General features: G+C 39.2%; 1 protein-coding gene across 1 annotated transcript in view; it reads right to left on the bottom strand.

Annotated features, from left to right (window-relative positions):
- Positions 1 to 633: 633 nt before the first annotated feature.
- The window catches only part of LOC107574671 (adenylate cyclase type 2-like), a gene marked incomplete at its 3' end in the record, with an annotated part of 53445 nt that continues 31058 nt past the window's right edge, over positions 634 to 23020 (bottom strand). Inside the window, exon 3 of the mRNA XM_016261108.1 lies at positions 634 to 795. Within this exon, the coding sequence (XP_016116594.1) occupies positions 634 to 795 (162 nt within the window). The remainder of the gene's footprint in view (positions 796 to 23020) is intronic.

The raw sequence follows: 23020 nt of genomic DNA, 5'->3' as shown, positions 1-23020 counted from the left end.
ACTATATGGATGTTGAGTGGCATGGTGGTACATGTGCAGAGGAGACGCGCAGCAGTTTAAGTTGGTGTTGACACGGAAGAGTTAGCTCTGACAATAAAAGTCGCTGAAGTTCTATTTGTCCCGTGAGACTGGAGGTTTACCATCTTTTCCTCAAACAGTCATTTTGAAATGTATGTGGTATATGATATACTATAGCTCATCACAGCTCTACATTCATCATGATCAGAATGCACAAAACTGAAATTGTCCTCCTTTATTTTAAATCTTTAAAAATAACTATATTTGAACAATGCATTTGTGATTGAACTAAATGTTTTCATTTCAGAAATCTAATCACCTTAAGTAAGACTGATACTGCTTGAATATCATTATCCATGAATATCAATTATTAACACACCCACACTAAGCTTTTCAAATACATCAATATGACAATGAGTATTCGAATTATAAACCACAAAAATCATAAATGACTTAATAATCATAAATACCTGTACTCATAGACACATACACAATCACATGCGCAATTGGCAATGATCCTTCTCAACAGACAAGGCAAACTTCAACAGTTGCCGCACAGGGTAAAGCTCACAGCTCTTGGCAAGCACATTGCAAGACAGATGGGAGAGCACTGACCTGCCATACCAGGGGCTCCACATGGTCGACTGTAGAGGAGAGGCAGACACTGAGGACAACAGTGTGAGAGGACGAGGTGAGCACGCTGGCTATGATGGCATCTCTCATGGAGAAGGGAAGCATGGTGTATACCACAAAGATGATGAACAAGAAGAAAGACACCTAGAATCAGTAAACAGAACAAGAGACAGTAAAACATTATGACAGATTCTTTTGGTTATGTCAGGTGTTAGTTGTCTAAGCAAAAAGGCTGAACTGTTTTCTCAGTTTTGTCATGTCAGGGCAGGTTGTAATTTTTCATTGTGTTGTTTTAAGCATGTTTATACAATGTAATTTTGTATATACAAAGACTTCAGTGGCACCTGCATACTCAAAACTTTTGGATTTTCAGGTATTACGTTAAACACTAATGTGCATATAGCTGCAAGCAGTGTTTGGTAATCAACATGAAAAGTAATTTGTATTTTATTTATTATTTTTTAAACACGAAAAACATAAAAATGTTTAATTCTGAATTAAAAGAATCACGTAAATGACAGCCTATGTTTTCAATTCAAAAGACAAAATTTGACTAAATAGTTTGTGAATGTGAATAGTTTGAATCACTGGATATTACTGTTTACCTACTCTTTCACTGTTGAAAATGGGATTTTTGTGAATAGTAAAGCCCGTCTTCTTTGATTTGACTGGCCATCTCAATTGTTTTGACATTGATGAGCACTGTCAGAGTGCTGAAACAAACCAGCCTTAAAAATGTACCTTTTAAAATATCAAATATTGGGCGGGACAAGTGGCCATTTCTAATTATTGGGGGGACATGTCCCCCACAGTGTCTATGGTGGTTACGGTCCTACTACAGATTTCAAAATGTAATCAGCCTGTTCATAGGCGCGGGAAGTGTTTTTTTCTGTGGGCAACTGTTTAACTGTTGGGAATAAAAAAAAATTGGAGTGTCTATTTACACTAAGTGCAAATAGCCCGCATTGTTGGCAGAGGCTATTTACACTAACTCCACCCACCAACGTGTGACTGGGCTAGTCAACATTTCAAAAGATGGTAATCAATAGTCCGATTCAGTGGCGTAGATGGTAAAGCATGTGTCAGAAATTGTCTTTCTTTGTTATAAAAATATGCTCATTTTCATAAAAATATCTAGAATTTAATGGGAATAAAACAAAAATCACCAAAAAATAATAATAAAAAAAAACCCAGCATAAAAAGTTAGATTTTTTTTTTTTTTTAAATTGACCAATATAAGCTTTCTGGACCAAAAAAAAAAATTATGTCATTTTTGGCCTTCGCGTCATTTTGACGCACGAGCGACACTTTTGTTATAGGTTCAGGAGGGACGGATGAGGGTTAAAGACAACTCTCTCCAAGACTTTCAATAAAAAGGGGAGTTTGGAAGTAGGTCTAAAATTAGACAGAATTGAAGGGTCCAGATTATTCTTTTTTAAAAGCAGTTGCACAATAAATAGCATGTTTAAAAACAGCTGGTTCACGTCCCAAATTGAGAAATGTATTAACCAAAGATAAATTGCTTGACCCAACAGTGATAAAAACATCTTTAACTAATTGTGCAGGGATACTGTCAAGGGGGCAGTTTGTAGGACGAAGCTTTTTAACTATGTCAAAAAGATGTGAGAATGTTACTGGCTCAACAGCTTGGTAAAAAGAGAAGACGGGGGTGGGGGGGGTGTCACTGATAAATGTAATGGGTGAAAAACTAAAACTAGCAATTTTGTCCATAAAATATTTCTGGAAATTTAACATAATATTAAAAATGGCACAATGCAGTCTGAGTCACGAGGGTTAACGAGAGTTAATAACATTGAAAATAACCTGAGGCCTCAAAAATTTAATTTTAACAGATTTTATTGTCTCTTTCATGTCTTATTGTGCTTAAACTGTCAAATACACAAAAGCTTGTTAAAAACACACGAGTTACAAAAACAGTCAGTTATGTCTGTGAAGCTAACCAGCTGGGAAAGAATGATTATTTTATGTTTATTTTAGATCTGTGTGGCAGCAGCGTAATATACAGTAAATAAATAAATCCACTGCTCTCGTCTCCTCTGAGGCTGGGACTCTAAATAGTGTTCTGTGATCATCTGTGCAGCTAACGATAAAACAGTTAGCATGCTTTGCGCAAACTTTTGCCATGGCGTTAGAACTGGTACACCATTGTCGCTTGCAAAAACACAATGGCGGCGCAGTGGGTGGAAACGTGCAGATTAAGGGGTGGTGATATTATTAATAAGATCCCTTTGCCACGTCACAGAGGGAGCGAAATCTGACGTGCTTGTTTTTTTTTCAGACGCTTGCAGAAAAAGGCTTACCAAAACAAAGTTACTGGGTTAATCTTTTTCACGTTTCCTGGGTTGGTAGATGCACCGGTAGGGTGGCCATATGTGCCATTTATACGGGACACGTCCTGGCCATGATTTTATATTGCCTAAAACATCCAAAGTAGTTTGACCAATAACATGCAGGCATTGTACATAATCGCCCAATCGTGGCGCGTCGCACATGAGAAAGTGAAAACGATGAAAGCGATACAAATACGTGCACGTGTTTGTTTGTTCGTTCGACTTGAAGCTGCGAACCGATCATTGTATGACACCAAAGTACTGCGAGAGCGATTTGAAAGCATAAGGAGCCGTCTGCTCTGCTCCCTATAACTATCATGAAATAATGTCATACAACGATTGATCTGCACAGTGCTAACAGTCAAAACCTTGATATTTTAAGCAATATAGAAATCCTGGCAAGGGTGCGTTCTGTAAAAATGGCCTGTATGGTCACCCTATGCACCGGGGACCCAATTATAGCACTTAAAACTGGAAAAAGTCAGATTTTCATGATATGTCACCTTTAAATGTCAATGCAGTGCAGTAAGCTCTGGGGCGTTTTTGTGTATTTTCACCAAAATTTGACATACAATATCAAATGTTTAACCTACACACATACAATGGAGGAAATTTAAAAAAAATGGTGTCATTGCATAGAAAACCCTTTGAAATATGATTGTAATTCTTCATAAATAACATTATATATGTTTTAAATGTTACAACATTAAAAAAAGCTTTTTTTGAAAGTCTGTTATTCAGGTTCTATTTGCTTCAGCTCTCTGCAACTTATATTGTTTGATTCCACTAGGTGCCAAGATGTACCAGAAAAAATAATCTTTCAAATAACAGCTTCTAAACAGGAGTTATTGAATTATAACCGAAGGGAGTAAAAGTGTCCCTTTTTTGCGTCTAAAAGTGTCTTTGTGAGTTTCCTTTGCAAAAACAGGTTTTATAAAGCATTGCCCCCTGAATCCTATTTTACTATGTGCCATAGCACTTTTCTTGATTTTTTACTGAATTATGTTTCATTTTTATGTTTGTCTAAGTAGTAATATACAAAATGGCATAAGCGAACTATACCAAATATCAAATTTTGTGTTTTATACAATCAGTTTTTTTCTTTTCACATGTGAAATCCATGTGGTTTATTACAATCTAAAACAGAATCCACATCCTCCAGCTTTATATCATTCCATTTATGTGCATAATTTTAGTCCCTTGTCCCCTGCATCACCTCTGCATCAGCATCCTGCGTGCATTCACCTGCTGCCTCCTGAAGATGAGATGCGAGCTGTGCTGCTAACTGCTTCTGCCACGGGCTTGCGGCTGCTATCTGGTCTTCAGAATGTGAAACAAAGAAATAGCTGTTTATAAACACAGCACTGTAATAATATCCATGTATATTTACTGAAACGCATCCTGTACTGTACTTTAGTGTCAATACATAGTTTATCAGATTGTTAGCTGTGCTTTTACGTTTCAAAATAATGATTCTATCAAAAACGGAGCAAAAGCACTCATATGCGCTCACCAGAAGCGCGTCCTTTCCTCTCCACGGTACCACTGAGCGTTCTTCATCATCTTTAGCTTTCAATTTTTTGCTTTCAAAATATCGCTTTTATCTGTGCCTTTCAGCGTGTAATTATCGCCTTCAAAACAGTCCAAAAAACTACAAATCCCGAGTGCAAAACAGCTCCAGCACTGATCCTCTCTCTCTCCCTCCTGTCTATTGACCCAGAGGTGACAAATTTCACGGTTCTGAGTGGCCGGCGTGCTTGAGTGGTGTGTAATCTGACCTATTGCTGCCCACTGAGCAGCCCTGAGTAGCCCAGAGTTGCAGAACATACGAGCCGCTGGCCGGAGTTGCTATTCTTTGGAGAGTGCGTGTTTGCCAAAAGAGCTCTTTTTTTCTCTGGTTCACCTCTGCTGCACTTCTGCGACAAAACAGTGGATTTCTCACCAATGCGAGCACACAGAAACTGGAAAATTGTCTCGTTTGAAAGAGGAGATCCTAATCTAAAAGATAATATAGAGTTGTTGGCTGATTGTGGCTGACTGAAGCAATAGTGCGAGTAGGAATGTGATGCATCTGAATGTTTCCTCAGAGGAATCAAATTTATGGTATTCTTTGTAAAGAGACTCTAAGCTTTCAAATGATACCATCATTTGATATCACATGATATCAAATGAGCCCATATATGGCCTGGTACCATATAAGGAAGGCTTTGCAAATGAAGCATAAACATTTTTTACTCGGTTTTGGACCCGCGTCCGGGTCCGCAGAGCTTAAGTGGTTTTAAAACTGAACACAATCTTGCTACTCAAGCTGTGTATGAACAGTTTATATCTATATATTTATTTGCTTCTTTTCCGTTTTGCATTTACTTGTACATTTACTTTCAATACTTAAGTATGTTTAAGATGAAAAATAAATGTTTCGTACTTAAGTACAATAAATATCACATACTTTAAGACTTTTACTCAAGTAATATTCTAAATGGTGACTTCAACTTCTACAAAGTCATTTTCTAGTAAGATATCTGTACTTTTACTTGAGTATGGTTTTCATACACCACTGCTTTCAAGACACTTTTCACATTATCTTCTTTATCATCTTGTGTTTGAAGATAAACAATACACTTTTCTCCAGATCACTAAATGTCACCAAGGCAGTCACAATACATGGAGAGAGTTATCTGCTGTTCCTCTCTTTTGGGGAAGTCGTGGCCTAATGGTTAGAGAGTCGGACTCGTAACACAAAGGTTGTGGGTTCGAGTTTCGTACCGGCATGGATTGTAGGTGGGGGGAGTGAATGTACAGCGCTCTCTCCCACCTTCAATACCATGACTGAGGTGCCCTTGAGCAAGGCACTGAACCCCCAACTGCTCCTCGGGCGCCACAGCAAAAAATGGCTGCCCACTGCTCTGGGTGTGTGTTCACTACTGTGTGTGTGTGCACTTTGGATGGGATAAATGCAGAGCACTAATTCCGAGTATGGGTCACCATACTTGGCCACATGTCACTTTACTTTCACTTTTTCTCTAAACAGAATTCTCATTTGCTCAAATTTATTAATTTCATTGTTTTCTAACAGCAATAAAGATACAACCTGATCATCCACTGGTAATTGAACTGTTAGTAGAATATAGTCTCTTACAACATGTTCAAGCTCAGCCTTACCATTACTGATCTATCCTTCACATGAATAAATCATCAGACCTATATCACTTGTTTTGGCATGGCATATAAGCTGCTTTCAGTAGTTTTGAATAGCGTTACATATTTTGGTTGCCTTCTGTTTATAGGTCATGACAGCTGTTGTGTAGACAGCTAACAAAACAGGCAGTTTAATCAGAGCAGTAATCTCACCCACGGTTTGTGTACCTATGGTATTTTGGGAAATATCATAACTTTAAAAAAATCAGCTTGTGTCCTCTACCAATGTCCTCCCATGTTTTGTTTTTTATTGTTGATGTGCTACAGAATCACCCATTCATAATGTGTGTGCTGCCAATCAGATCTGCTGAGACCATCACAACTTTCAAGAAGCAGCTGAAGACACACCTCTTCCGCATGCCCTCCTCATCCTTAAAACTGAGGTGATTTCTACAACAACAGCAACAACTAATGTTCCTCACTTATGTCAATTTATGAGTTTATAAGCTGCTAAATGACTAAATGTACAATTATAATTTAAAAATTGAAAATATTGAAATGTTAAAAAAGTCAAAGATATGTAACCACTGTTGTAATGTGTTGTAATAAGAACATTAGATAAGTCTTTAAAGGTGTCATAACATGATAATTTTCAAAATTTGCCTTAAAGGGGTCATATGATGCGATTTCAATTTTTCCTTTCTCTTTGGATCGCCGGATCGGCTTTCACCGTGGACGAAGCAGAGTCCAGCCCGGCGTCGTCACATGTGGTTGCCGCAAGCCTGATGGCCGCTCCTTCATCGAATCCGCCGGACACGCCATTCTCAAGCCCGCCAGCCGTTCCTCATTCTAGCCCGCTGGCCGCTGCTCACTCAAGCCCGCCGTGTAAGATGCTGTGTGTTTCGTTGTGAAAGCGAAACTACTTTGTTCGGCCTTCCAAAAAAGGACACGACTAGAAATCAGTGGTTAAGTTGTATTTACAACACTGTTCCAGAACAGTTCAACCCAAATATTCAGATGTGTGCAGCACATTTTATGGAGGACTGTTTCCTGATCCTGGTAGAGTAGACTACAATGCCGGCTGTTCTGACTCACAGACTATAAGTACGTTTTCATATTTAAAGGATTTGCCACTGATGATTCAAACGCGAGTTTTGTGCAGTGTAGAGTAGCACTTGTTGTTTCTCTGGAATGCAAATTTACCAGGGGAACCCTGACAAAAAACTAGGGATGCTCTGATCCGCCTTTTTCACCTCCGATACCAGTGAAGTTTTTTACCCCCCCCCATTTAAATAAATGTAGAATTTATATATATCTCTGTGTGTGGAACTGATAATCATTCTTTCACAATCTACTAGATACAGACTACTTCATTATTAAGAAAAATAAAATAATAAATATGAAAAAATATAGGCCTATGTATATTTATAATCTATGACAAAAATTTATCAAACTAGGTTAGTTGATAATTCGGCAACAAAAATTATTCTAGAAAAATCAGTGCACAATTTTAGAAATCCAAACATTTAGTGAAAAAAATATATTTTGTGGGGAACAAATAAAAGTGTTGCACTAAATATGGTAAAATGTTACACTGCTATTTGTATTATAAAATCAGTTCATTAAAAACATTCACAACCCTCTACGGACAACTTGGCAATTGATTCGCCATTGACTAGTACATTTTTTTGTTTACTTGCCAGACTGAAATACTATACTTTATAGATAGATAGTCACGGGAGGAGCACACGACAGACACGGTGGGCGTGGCGTCAGGCCTCAGAGAGGCTTTTATTTACAGAAAATAAAACGTTGTCCAGAAAAGGGAATAAAGTGTCCAAAATAAACAGGGGATCTGGTGTCCTCGTCGTGCTGCGGGGTTAGTGAAGGTGGGGCAGTGTTCGCGAAGGAAGGATCCAGGTAAGGGGCGGAGTCCGGCGGCCCCACTCGCTCCCCTCTTGGTCCCGGGGCGCGAGGGGGGGGCGGCTTCGTTCAGCAGCTTCCTCCGTCTCTCTGCCCACGGCGCTTGAAGGGACTGGACGGCCCGGCATTCTGGCCCGACGGCCGAGTAACGCGTGCGGTTCTCGTCCGGACCGCGGGTCCGGTAGCTCGCATCTTCGGCGGCATGGCGATCCCTCAACGCTCCCTTCCTGGACCCAGGAGGACAGCAGCGTGCATGCAGAGGGAAGAGACCAGTCTCCCGAGGAAAGACGCGCTCGGCATTTAAACAGCGGCGGTGATGATGCTCCATTCGGTTCCAGCCAATGAGATTGTCGTTTGCGCATTAGTTCCGCCCACTACCGGAAAACCCTGCATTTCTTAAAAGCTGAAGAATTCCAAAGGAACTCGGTTAAAAAAATTAAGGAAAATAAAACAAAGAATGTCGTTTACATGCATCACATCAATTCTGCATGTTATGTAAGACTCTCTTTGAACATTAAAGCATGTCAACATATTCTGTTACACCAAATACACAAAAGAATGATCTTTAAAAAAGCATCATATGACCCCTTTAAAAACTGCAAAACACAAAGGGAAGAGAAATTGATGCATAGTGTATTATATCTGTGCAACAGTTATTGAGCCTTTCTTTTAACAGTTTTAAATTGCAATTACTGTGTACGTTAAAACTATTTATAGTATTTTCTACGCGCGTGTTTTGTTCTCACAGACACCCAGTAGCAAATAACAAAACAACATTAAACTCCAGCAAGAAGATAAAGTCCTTTTTGCAAAATCATAGACATGTATTTACAAATCAAGTATAATGGGAACACAGAATGATCTTGGAGACTGACTGCTGTAACAACGCGACCAGGGTTTAAAGGCTGAACGAATGACTGACAGCCACAGCGGAGAAAAGAGTTTGTGTGAACTTTAATATAAGGACTTAAATATTCATATGTAGCTCACATTATGCTATCGTATGGCTTCAGAAGTAACTCAGAATAATTCGCACAATCTGAATAAAAAAATAATCTCGGATTTGGATCGGCCCTCTCTGACCGATACCCGATCCGAGAAAACTGGCACTATCGGAGCCGATACCCGATATGAATATCGGATCGGCGCATCCCTACAAAAAATGTGTAATTTATTCCCCGGAACGTGTCTTTTAACAGAAGACCCCCTCGAAATGAGATTGGGCTAGTTTTGAGTAGCAATTGGGCAGGTTTTGTTGTGACAACCTGGCAACCCTAGCATGCACCTTTATATAAAGCAATAATATAGCGCTCCAATCCGTTCTTAAAATAATGACATAAGCAAATCGTGCCCACAGCTAAAGTTTAGCTGCTTAACTGTAAACACTTAAAACAATAATGGTGGATATGTTAGCCGAGTGCTAACGTGACTACTCTACACTGCCCAAAAATCATCAGTGGCAAATCCTTTAAATGAAAACGTACTTACAGACTGTGAGTCAGAACTGCTGGCATTTTAATCTAACGTTACTCTCCCAGGATCAGTAAACAGTCCTCCATAAAATGTGCTGCACACATCTGGATATTTGGGTTAAACTGTTCTGGAACAGTGTTGTAAATACAACTTAACCACTGATTTGTAGTCATGTCCTCTTTTGGAAGACCAAACAAAGTAGTTTCGCTTTCACAATGAAAAACACGGCGGCCTAGCGTGAGTAGAAGCCGCGGCTTCTCGTGAGCTGAGGCCGGGCTAGAGTGAGTGGAGGCGGCGGGGTTGAGAACGGCGCGGCCGGCAGATTCGACGAAGGAGTGGCAACCACATGTGACGAACCCGGGCTGGACTCCGCTTTGTCCACAGTGAAAGCCGATCCGGTGATCCAAAGCACTAAGTTGATGTATTCCCTCAGCGACCAGCACAGATCAGCTCTAGGCATGACGAAGCGGATATCGTCCTCTTTTGGAAGACCAAACAAAGTAGTTTCGCTTTCACAATGAAAAACACGGCGGCCTAGCGTGAGTAGAAGCCGCGGCTTCTTGTGAGCTGAGGCCGGGCTAGAGTGAGTGGAGGCGGCGGGGTTGAGAACGGCGCGGCCGGCAGATTCGACGAAGGAGTGGCAACCATGTTAGAATGAGCCGTTTTAGGTAGGTGTGGTTAACTCTTAACTTGAATAAAGAATATCTCTTTGGATTTGAGACTTTAGTCATTGCAATTTTACAGATCTTCTTTATGCACCAAGAGCTTGTAACACTCTAAAGAGAAAGGAAAAATTGAAATCGATATGACCCCTTTAACTTTTAATTAGAACGCAGAACAGCTGTATCGAAGGCGCACCAGTCTAACTCGCTCGTCTCTCTCTACCGGATCTTTTACTCCCTGCATTAACCCTATGACTGCCGGTGCAGCAAAATAAACAGCAATTTCATAATGATTATAATGTCTGTGCGCTACAATACATTATTTAAACGAAGTAGGCCTAAATTAGAACAACGACAGTCTACGACACATTCTTAGGAAATAGTGGGTTCACAGTGAATTATCAGAACTATTTCAGTAAGACAGTAATATCGCAATTTACCTGGAAACCTAAAGCTGCACTAGGTATACATCACATATTAGCACAAAAAAAACTAGATATTTGAGCACTCAATTGAGAATTTATGGTTCCCGCAAGGTGACATGGTCAGTTCACTTAGTTTTGTCGTGGCCACGACATAATAACTGGTGGGAACATGATAATATGTCCGTGGCCACGAGATATTAATTTGAGGGAACGTCATATTAACTCGTGGGAACGTGATATTATGTTGTGGCCACGAGATCATTTTGTCGAGGTAATGATGTCATTATGTCGTGGCCTCGAGATGACATCCATTTCTCGTGGCCACGACTTCTTATGTTGAGGGAACGACATATTTTTCTCGTGGCCACGAGTTTAATGCGTAAACAGACCTGCATGACCATAGCAACCTGGGATTATCAAAAATGGATAAATCTTTTTTTATTAACATTAAACATTTCATTTAATATTTTAATATTATTATTATTACATTAACTTATTTGGGCTATATTTTTATATTTATTGTTATAAATGCTTATTTCCCATTTCAATTTGTGTATCGCTTTACCTAGTACGTTTTGTATAATTATGCTAGCATTTGCTAGCCTACCATATATTTTGCAAATAAACGCCTGACAATTATGCCAATAACGTTTTGACTTTATGATTGTATTTATGCCCATGTGTGGTGATAAATGAGCGTGTTGTTTCTTCATTTACAAATGAAACTACGTGAATGATTAATTCCTCAACGAAACACAATAGTAGGCCTATTTATAATTATGGTCTATTAATTAGCCGAAATAAAATGAAATATGTTCAATTTAAACTGCATTCCAGCAAAAATTCCAGTCAGCATAATCAAGGCTTTATTGGCATGTCCAGGATTTACAGTAGGCTAATATTTACAAAAGTATTCAGAACGTTAAGTAAAGAGATCGAAATGAAGGGGGAAAATGAATATAAATGAATATAAAAATATAACCAATAATAATAGGCTATATGCGTGACTTTAAAATGTACATAAATTTATATGGAAAATTTATATTTTCATCCCTCATTCTGATCCTCTGATTCTGAAATTATCTGTTAAGTTGGTGGCTCCTTTAAAGAGCAGGTCAAATGGGTTTTCGAAAAATATCTCTTTTGCAGTTTGTAATTATTTACAAAAGTATTCAGAACGTTAAGTAAAGAGATCGAAATGAAGGGGGAAAATGAATATAAATGAATATAAAAATATAACCAATAATAATAGGCTATATGCGTGACTTTAAAATGTACATAAATTTATATGGAAAATTTATATTTTCATCCCTCATTCTGATCCTCTGATTCTGAAATTATCTGTTAAGTTGGTGGCTCCTTTAAAGGGCAGGTCAAATGGGTTTTCGAAAAATATCTCTTTTGCAGTTTGTAATGTAGCTATCCTTCAATGCAAACAGTCTGCAAAGTTGTTAATCAAAAAAGTGCATGATAAATAAAGATATTGTGTCTCAAAAGAAAGAGTCGGCTCTGAATGGCCTTAATGAGTCATTATATTTTCAAATATTCTGCCTGTTACGATCTACGTCACTGGGTAACACATTTGCATAATCCCACCTGCCCGCGAAATAGGAATACTCTGACCTGCCCACAAACACTTCCGCTAGTTAGCAGTGGTGGAAAGAGTACTGAAAATTTGTACTTAACATTAACAAGTACTGTTACATTGCTGAAATAATACTCAATTACAAGTAAAAGTACTGGTGTCAAAACAGTACTTAAGTAAAAGTACAAAGTACTCCTCTCAAAAACTACTCAGAGTACTAGTTACTAGTTACTTTTTAGCCAGCGATATTTAATGAGTTACCAAAAAATATTCATTCATATCAAAGATCTATGTGGATAATAGCTACTTTGAACAAAACCCACTTTTATCTTATTGGCAAAGTACGTGAATTAGTGGTCATGATACAGAAATTTCTAACTTCAATACCTTGAAAAATATCAATAGTAAAATACCTGTGAACCGGAAGATGCAACTGACTTCAGGGTTGTGATGTATTTCCAAGTGAAATGGAATATTGAATAAAGGGCGGGGTTTTATTGTGGTGCACCTCCACTCCACCTCTTGCTCATAGCAGATTCACGGTTGGATAGGAGTGGTTAAGAATATCTGCTTATGTCATGTCTGATATCACGCTTCACTGCTTCTGGGTCCTAACGCTCTGCCAGACGCCCCAACAAAAAAAAAAAAAAAAACTGTGCTAATATACACCCACAATGTCATGTAATACTGACAAATTATAACCCTAACCTTTATCTCCATACTGAAATCCCAGATGACCAGACAGTGATTCAGCTAAAATAATAGTGTCTGAGACACTGTGAGCACGGAGACTGTAGTGTGCACAGCACATATTTAAACGCTTAGCTTAAATATGTAATATTAATTAAATAATGCTCATAAATGGCTGCTAAGATAGTATTCTCAAGTGAAATGAGTAGAGGCTTGGACCCGGAAACAGCAGTCCTTACGTCATGACTTAACAAGCGGATTCTCCCCAAGTCGTCAAACTGATATCATCAGAGCGAGAACGCCATGCCAGAGCGGAAGCAGTTTTTGATGAAAGATTACGAAGGCAGACAATTTTTTTTTACAGTGTATTGACTTGCATGGTTCAATTGTTCACCACAAGACAATTAACGTGCACTAAAAATTAATTAGGGTAATTTTTGATTTCATGACAAATAATCATTTTCAATACCACTGGCAAAACTAACACATACTGTATAAAATATATAGATATTTTAATAATTAAAAATATTTTTGTCCATCCATTTTTTTCAAGGCAATCATTATTTCAAGCTTATTATTTCAAGCTTTGAAATTGGTTTAATCCAAGTCTTCTAAAAAAACACATTCGCTTTATATGATGAACAGATTTTAATATAGGCTTTTATTTATATACATATAAATATTGATCAATTACCATTAAAAAAATCTTAATCTTAAACATTTGCTCATTCTGTGTATTTGTCTTTAAAATAGGGTAACTTTGTTGCAAAAGCTTACAGCACAAGGAAGCTTGATTTCAAATGTTTTATTTCAAACTGAATTGAATTTGCAAAAAAAGACAAGTAGCCTACACATTCAGTAATAAAATTAAAAAACAAATGACCTCAATTCAGTTGAGGTATTCGAAATATGACAACACTGAATTTTTATAAGCAGTGATTTAAGAGCCATATACAGTATGTTAGGTCTATTTATTTAGATAAATGGAACATCAGATGGCTTTGTAATGTCTGTACCATGTAGTCTGTAACGGCCAAAACTATGTTTTTGCATGCATCACATTATAGTGCGGTGTGACCTTTAAGAGACTGATCACTTAACTTATAACACGCGCTATGTGGTGATGACGTAGAAGGACTACGTGACTGTGTAATGAGAACCACTATGGATGATAAATTCGCTCTGCCTTCTTGTTATTACTTTGTCTTTACTTTTATTTGTAACGCCAAGAAAGAGTTCATCTCTAATGTATGAGAGGAGCGCGTTGCCGTGTACCAGCCATTAAATGTGTGGGACCCCAACTGTTCGTTTTCCATCTCTTTCATTTCATGGGTTTAACGAGTTATCCGAGTCAAAGCGGTGATGCAGTTAGACCGACTAGGATATTTATATTTACAAATCAGACAAATTCCAAAACATTTCAAGCATAAACTTACATTGTAAAGAAATTAAAGTTCCATCTTCTATTGTTGAAAGACTTTCTGGTGCATTTCATTTACAGCCAATAAAACGTACAGTAGGATCAGGCGTGGATCTATTCTAAATGGTTGATAACTTTTGACAAAGTTTAATCCAGGAGCAAAAAGAAAAAATTTATACTTTAAAAGCACGGAGAGATCGCGATTTGTATTTGTATAAGTTATATTTGAGAGCTGGCATCCAAATTTCTGAGATTACATGACTGTGACGCCACATTTGCGCGGGAATGATTAAAGTTATGCGGAATACCTGCAATCCCGCGTGGATATTCAGACTCTGTAATCGACAGGGTTACAGGATTATGCGTGTAACTCACTGTCGTAGAGTAAAGAGCTTGTGTCGGTGTATATTCGGTAGATACTGTGGAAAATGAGTAATGGAACGGATCAGATATATCAGTATCGGTATCAAAATATTGATATTTATGATAACACTACCATGTAGTTTTCTCCAAACTTTTGAGTCCATGAATTACGCTGAGCTCGCTCACTGTCTGATCAGCTCTTCACCTGCTGCAGCGGCGGCTTTCCCCGTTTCAGATATCAGGGCTGTTATTGGTCCCTTTACGATCGGATATCTTTATTGGCTACTGAAGTGCCGTCAAAGGTTTGAATATCAATTCAAATTGTGGGCGTACTCAGTAACGAACTATGATTTAAAAGTAATGAAGTAAATTATTTTGCTTAATTTGTACTTAAGTAGCTACAAGTAAACGTACAGCTTTAAAAATATACTCAAAAAAGTACAAGTACCCGGGGGAAAAAAACTACTTAATTACAGTCATGTGAGTAGTTGTAATCCGTTACCTCCACCACTGCTAGTTACAACATGTCGAGAAGACGCTGTGTTCCACGATATCCAGCAATACAATTCGAACCTTTTGTTGTGTGCTCCTCATTTTACCGAGGGACGGCTTCTCTAATCTTGGTTTTTATCTTCGTTGGCTTCTAATCTTCTTTATTTGGACGAATGCTGCGTTCAAGTCCTCCTGGGACGTTCGTACTTACGAGTTGACAAGTCGTAATTACGACGTCCGGTGCGTTCAAGACAGTTTAGTCGGCACAAGATGGCGGTGTACCTTCTTTTAATAAATTACAAGAAAATACAACAGGGTCTGCATTTTTTTATTTGGATTTCAGCTGCGTAACAAGAACATGACCAATTTAAGTTTATAGGACAACTAAACTATCAATTTAAACAAAAATTTACCGTCAACAGACATTGCATCCATCGATTCCGCCATGTTTCTCATTGACACGCCCCCAACTCGGAGTTTAAAGACAATTTCGACTTTCCCACTCGTAATAACGACTTTGTGGTGGAGTTCATGTGCGTTCAACTCGTAAATACGATCTATCCGACATGACTTGAACGCACCATAACAAGCATCTCTGAACCACAACCTGTAAGTACGATTGATACGTTATGAGTACATTCTTACGGTGCCCGCGAGGTGACATGGTCGGTTCACTTAGTTTTGTCGTGGCCACGACATAAGTTTATCATGATGAATAAATGTTACATAAAGTGCATACTATAAAATAGGCCTACAAGAAAAACATTTTATCCATCCTACAGTTTTGTAAGTCCATTAACTGATTGTCTTTTTCCCCGTAATATTTGTATATTATTATTATTGTTATTATAATTATTATGACAAATCTAACAATTTGTCACAAAACAAGCTGCTTAAATAAAGAAATGATTGCTGTAATATGGTATATCAAATAGCATGCTTATTTTTCATGTAGTTCACTAGCTATGTTCGCTTTATATGCCCAAATCTAAAAGCCTGTCACAAAACAAAGTGCTCAAATAAAGTACTTTTTGACTATTTTTTTCTTAAACGTGAAGAGGAACATTAATATGAATCTAATACATCAAATAAGAAAGGTGTAACTGTCCCAGTGAGATTGTTCAAAGGGGCAAAACCACAAATAGAGGAACTACACAAAAACAACAACAACATAGTAACCAAACTGGTCGGTTACAACGGCATGCCTATTTTTCATGTAGTTCACTAGCTACACTCACTTAATACTAATTTTAGTGTATTTTTTTTCTCTCATGCAATCTGATTTTTACTCTCACTCTTTACATTTGTGGTGACAAGTGGCCCATAACTTTTTGAAAACTATAATTATATTTAGTTGTATGTAGTGATGAAGCTAATTTGTTACACTGATCAATTCACAAGCATTGCTTGAACTGCACTTCCCAGATTAATCTCTCCCATGACAAAACCTTGCTGTTGCTCTAATTTTCAAGTTCAATTTCAAGTTAACAACCACTGATATTATTCTGATATGATTAACTAAGGGATAATGTAACGTACATCCAGCCGGTTGTTATCTCAGAATAAACCCCGACAGGGTGATCAGGACCCCGACGCGAAGCGGAGCGGTACATTATCCTGCTTATTACACGGCTACTTGCCACATAAGTAAATAATTAGATGCAAAATATTGATTTGAGTTGAAATATTTGAATGCAAAGCTTCCGAGAAGACAGCAGTTGCGAGCAAGCGGCAAATTCAAACTAGACGGACATTTAAGGGAAACGGTGCAGTCAACCCTCTTATTACACAACATTTCACCACAAAATTATTTAAGGCAATTAAAGAATTAAGACGAAGATGTTTTAAAACCTTACCAGTTTGTTAGTTGGCAAACATTGCGTTGTATGATACGAGAGCAAGTCTGCGATACCAGGATGACATAATTAAATAATTGTACACCATTTTGAATCGAGTTGTAATTGTAACGGGGCTGACAAGACGTGAGACATGTGGATCCATCTGCAGGCTTTATTTAAGAAACGTGGTAAACAGGCAGGGTCAAAACACTGCCAAACAGGTATATGGTGGGCAAAACACAAGAATAGTCACAGGGCTAGCGTAGGTCACCGATAAGCAGACAGAATCACAGGGGCGAGACGAGAGGGAGAAATCCAAGAAAACAGGCAAAGATCAAAAACCGCAAAAACAGGCAAGGCAAGGCAAAACAAGGAAGACTCGGAAAGGGGTACAGGCTAAACAATACTCAGCAGAGAAATGTGGTTAGAGTGGGTGTTATATAGTGAGTGAGGTGATTAGAAACAGCTGTGTGCAATCAGTGCAGTGTGCAAATCGTGCAAAGAATGATGGGATATGTAGTCCGGGGTGCTATGCAACAGTTTGTGTTGCGCGAGAGTCAATGAAATGGAAAGGGTGACCTCTGGTGGTGAATAAATGGAAGTCCATGGACTGAATTCGTGACAGTAATATTTTATTAGCTAAGCAAACGCAATGGTTCCACCAAGAAAAAATTGTTCAAGCAAGAGTACAGCGCCGACTATTGTTACCCGGATGAGCCTGTGTTATTAGCTTTTACCGGTTGTTATCGAGGATAGCATACCTCGGAATGTCGCGACTGACCAATCAGAATCAAGTATTCCACAGAGCCGTGTAATAACCATAGACTGTGTAATAACATGTTAACATAGTTGATCGTCTTGCACGGCCATGGATCAACATTTGGATCAAGGACCAAATAAGGAATGTGGAAGATCATATTGCATATTTTTCAAGTAAATAAATAAAAATTGTAATCTTTGTCATTTAAAATTTTTAACTTAACACTATGATACTTGTGTATTAGTAGCTGATGCTATGGGAACACCCTCCAGCTGTGATGATTGACTCAAGCTCATATAGAATCACTCCAATTCATTAATGTGTCATCAGTGCCTAAAAGGGATGCACCCGTGCCATCACTCCTCATATTTTTCTATTAAGAAATCAGAGCTGTAACAAAGGACTATTTCAGAGCTACATAGCATCTTGTTCCCTACTCAGGAAAACAGGGTTACATGCATACTAGACATTCTAGATTTACTCAACACTGCGTTAGCAGCTAGCGCCATGCATCACCCAACACTACGTTAGTAGCTGGTGCTATGGGGGCATTGTATTACCATGCCATATATAAAGTGATTGTCGGTTTATCAGCCCATAGAAATATGTACAGACTGATAGAAAAAAATGTGAACTGACACCTGTGCAAAAAAACAAACAGTCAATTCTACGTCCAGACTATAAAATGTGACAAGTGTGCATTTTAAGACTTTTTAAGGACCCGCGGACACCCTGTAACCAAACTGGTCGGTTACAACGGCATGTCTATTTTTCATGTAGTTTACTAGCTACACTCACTTAATACTCATTTTTGTGTCTTTTCTCTCTTGCAATCTGATTTTTATTCTCACTCTTTACATTTGTGGTGACAAGTGGCCCATAACTTTTTGAAAACTATGATTATATTTAGTTGTATGCAGTGGTGAAGCTAATTTGTTACACTGATCGATCGATTGCCCAGCCTGCCACCACACAAATATTACACACCTCATAAGCAAGACAAACACCCTGTTACAGCCACCAAAAGAATTTGATCATAGACTTGTGCTGTCAACATAAGTTTGTAACCTCCTCACAGGACAAAGCCTGTGCAGTCTCTGTGGAGTTCCCTTTAAGCCTCCTGCGACTCTAAGAGCAGAGGATAAAATGACTGCAACACCACAACCCAAAAGTGAAATTAAGTGGTAGCAACCTTAGGTACGCTTTGGTTGTAAAACAAACCCTTTTTTCTGTCCATTGTAACAAGGTCTGACAGTATCTGCGCGTAACCCTTATTAAGAAGTGAAGAGGCCAACAGGGATAAATTCCTTGACTGTTGACCCTCCACTAAAACACTTTCAAATGAAGCTGGCCCAAAGGTACCAACGATGAAACTGCTGCCATGAGACCCAAAAGTGTGTGAAGCAGATCTACAGTGCGTGCATAATTATTAGGCACGTTTATATATTTTTTTATATATTTTTTCCAAGCACATTTTACCAATTCCAAACCACATCAATATTAATAATAACTACTATTAATTTTGTATTTGATCATTTATAAGTGATATATAATTGTCCATGAAGGCTGGAAGTGAAAAACTCCTTGTATTCCAGAATCTGGCAGTAAATTTTGGGAGTTAATTTTTAGTCCATCTCCTATCCTGAAAAGTCTGTCTTGCAGAGATGAACTAAAAATAAACTCCCAAAACTTACTGCCATATTCTGGAAGATAAATTCTTGAAAGAGTGGTACAAGAGGATGCTATGCTTGTCCTTCAAGAGTCACTCTCAACGTATCTGTCCATAAAGCCTATAAAAAATGGTGGCGCTGGAGACTAAATGGTTCCTGATGGTTTCACGCCTAATTCTTCACCTTAATTCTTAATTATTTTGCAGTTAACATGTCTCTTTTCTTCTCCACCTGTTTTTTCTGACCCTGCTGACCCAATGAGCATTTCGCTGTCCAATGGTCATGCCTTAACTTTGCAAATTCTAGTATTGGATATAGTATTGCATCCTTCTCACACATTTAATAATTTTTTATTGGAGTTAAATCTCTTTTTGTGCCTCATTTTATCTGTAAAAGAACACCTGCCTAATAATTATGCACACCTAAATATAAGGAGTTTTTCACTTCCAGCCTTCATGGACAATTATGTATCACCTATAAATGATCAAATACAAAATTAATAGTAGTTATTAAGATTGATGTGGTTTGGAATTGGTCAAATCTGCTTGGAAAAAAAAATATGATCAGAATATACATGTACCTAATAATTATGCACACACTGTACAGGAATGTCTCATCCTGTCCTAGATTGATTCATACAGAGGTGTAATGGCAGGACACAATCAGTCGTGCTTGCGGCATGCATGAGTTCCAGCAGAAATACAGTCTGCAGATGCAGGTCTATTGAGCAGGTCCAGCGCAGCCGAGCCACTTAAAAAAGAATGGTGATCTGCAGAAGTCGCCGTGCTGCTAAATGAAGTGAGAGATGTGTCAGGCAAACAAATTACCGTTTAGATCCATTTAGCACCACAACTGTCTGACTGGCAGCCATATAGGACTGGCCAATCAAGGCCAAAGTCATGCTGCAGGGCTTAGATGGCAGTGTAGTCACCGACTTCCAAAAAGGAGCAGAAGACAGTGAAAGATATACCACAAGCATAATTTCAGGATACCCTTGCTTCACCCAAACTGGAAATGGTGAAAAAGTCAGAGGCAACTGGATTAGTAATATGTGACAAAAATGGTTGTTTCCATGAAATTACACTGGAGAATCTGGTCACTGCAGGTGATCCAGAGAAAGAGAAAGGGGGAAAAAAATATGTTGGCTCACTTTCCATATCCTCGAGCTTAACATCGGATAGCCAGGACCCGAGCTCATGCGGCACCACAACAACCACAAAAATAGCGTAGTTAGGGGAAAGCCGATTTTTCTCCTTTTCTTGCACTTTTATCTTGAAATTATCAAAGTGTGAACATTTTTATAAGCCTTTAAGCGCTGTTTGTGAATTCAAAAAGCCCAAGGACCTAAACTTTAATGTGCATGTTCTCACTCGTATTAAAATGAGGGCATTGGGAAACACACTTACAGAAAGCCATTCCACCAAGAAAGATAAACTCTTCTCAACATGGAATGCAAATGACTTTTGAGAGTTCCTATCCACATCCACCATTTGGGTGGAATAAGCCAATACCAGGTGTGAATTTTTGAGCGGGAGAAGTTTTCTTTGTCTCCCTTTATGGTCCATTTGCATGTTTATGCCCGGTCTGGATGATTGGTGCAGTTTTACCCAAAATATGGTACAAATAGTATGATGCATTTCACGATCCCATAGTGTAAATCATTGTTTGAGGAATAAAAAGCAGATCATTTTGATACCAAGAACGAAACATCTAGAAGATCTTAAAGCAGAGATATATTCATATACCTGAATATAAGCATTGAGAGTCTAACTAATACAAATAAAGAGTTGTAACTAGGCTAATACAATAAGGAAACATACAACCAACACATGCATATACCAGATACAATTGTAACTGATTAATTATTGTCTAAATAAAGAAAAGGTCTATATGTGTGTGTGTTGTGTATTGTGTGTATGGTTTAGTTTTGCAGGTCAGCCAGGCCCATTGGCGCCTGGCACCGGGGTTCATTTACTTCTCTTTGGAAACTGTTTGAAGTCAGATGGGGAGATGATAGTGGTAAACTGCTTAGCATCTCCTTGATAGTGGGGGGAAACATTTGATAATTTAGCACCCATATAAATTTAGAATCTGTGGCCAGGACTGTATTTTATATGCAAATGTCAAAGGCTAAAAGGGGTCTCTTAAGCCATAAAACCCAAACGATCGTACATGATCGTACATGACAGTTGTCATGATGGTCGGACAGCAGGTGACTCATGATGATCGGATGGCAGGTGGATCATGATGGCTAGATGGCAGGTGGATCCTGAAGGCCGGATGGCTGGGGGATCCTGATTGTCAGATGGCAGGTGGATCAGGGAGGCCGGATGGCAGGTGGATCCTGATTGTCAGATGGTAGGTGGATCATGATGGCTAGATGGCAGGTGGATCAGGGAGGACGGATGGCAGGTGGATCCTAATTTTCCTCAGCCTTTGGATCCTCAGCTGGGGTGTTAACCTTGGTCAGGTTCAGCATTGTCTCAGCCTTGGTCCCTCTTTTCCGGTGGCTCTGTTTGAAGGTTCGAGGAAGGGCAGCTGTGCACCTGTTCATGGACCTTTACACCCCGTTGACTGTTAAACAGGACAAAGGCAAGGCCAAGAGTTAGGGTGTGCCAGATTGCTGTGGCAAGGCTAAGTGCCGTGTCGGCAGAGTTCCAGGATCGGGCAATGGGGAAGGTGGACCGAGACAGTGCTTGGAGGGCTGTGTTGATTGGGATGATGTCAATCATCTGGGACCCCCCTTCCTCAATGCTCAGTTCCAATTCAGGTTCCAGGGTGAGACTGTGATCCTTGAAGAAGGCTGGAATTTCCACCTCGGATTGGTACTCTTCACTTAGAAGGTGGTACAGCGCCAGGTCCCCGAGGTGGAGGATGACACCTCTGGACCCGGTGATGTGATATCAGGTTGCGGTTGTCCTCTGGTTAGCTGGAGGCAGAGGATGGAGAGCCACAGCAGCATCCTGGTTCAGAGAAAAAGGAGAAAGGCAGTGGATCAAGTTCTTGTCTGTTCAAGACAGTCTTTGTTTGAGGACTATAGCAAGGCCTAGTTAGCCGTCTTTCCCTGACAGCAGCCACATGTCTCTTGATCTGGTTACGATGGACCCATTTGAAAACTGGTTCTTTCTGTCCCCGGCTCAGCTTGATCCGGTATGCGACAGGGGAGAGTTTGTGGAGAAAGGCAGTGGATCAGTGAGGGAAGTTCTTGTGTGTTCAAGACAGTCTTTGTTTGAGGACTATAGCAAGGCCTAGTTAGCACTAGCCCCCCACCCCCTGTCTTTCCCTGCCAGCAGCCACATGTCTCTTGATCTGGTTACGATGGACCCATTTGAAAACTGGTTCTTTCTGTCCCCGGCTCAGCTTGATCCGGTATGCGACAGGGGAGAGTTTGTTCACAATCTCATGCAGTCCTGTCCAGTGTGGCAGAAACTTCTTTTATAGCCGATGAGAGGATGTCTGAGGAGGCTGTGCGTAGCTGTAGTACCAGACCCTGTCGCCCACATCCAGTTCTTTGTGTGACGCCTTCCGGTCGTAGTATGCTTTCTGGCCTTCTGCACTCTTTTGGAGTCGTTGTTGGGC

Source organism: Sinocyclocheilus grahami, unplaced genomic scaffold (assembly GCF_001515645.1).
Source record: "Sinocyclocheilus grahami isolate Dianchi unplaced genomic scaffold, SAMN03320097.WGS_v1.1 scaffold2304.1, whole genome shotgun sequence".
Taxonomy (NCBI): domain Eukaryota; kingdom Metazoa; phylum Chordata; class Actinopteri; order Cypriniformes; family Cyprinidae; genus Sinocyclocheilus; species Sinocyclocheilus grahami.
Note: the sequence above shows the minus strand (reverse complement) of the source record. Positions and strands in the feature narration are given on the sequence as shown.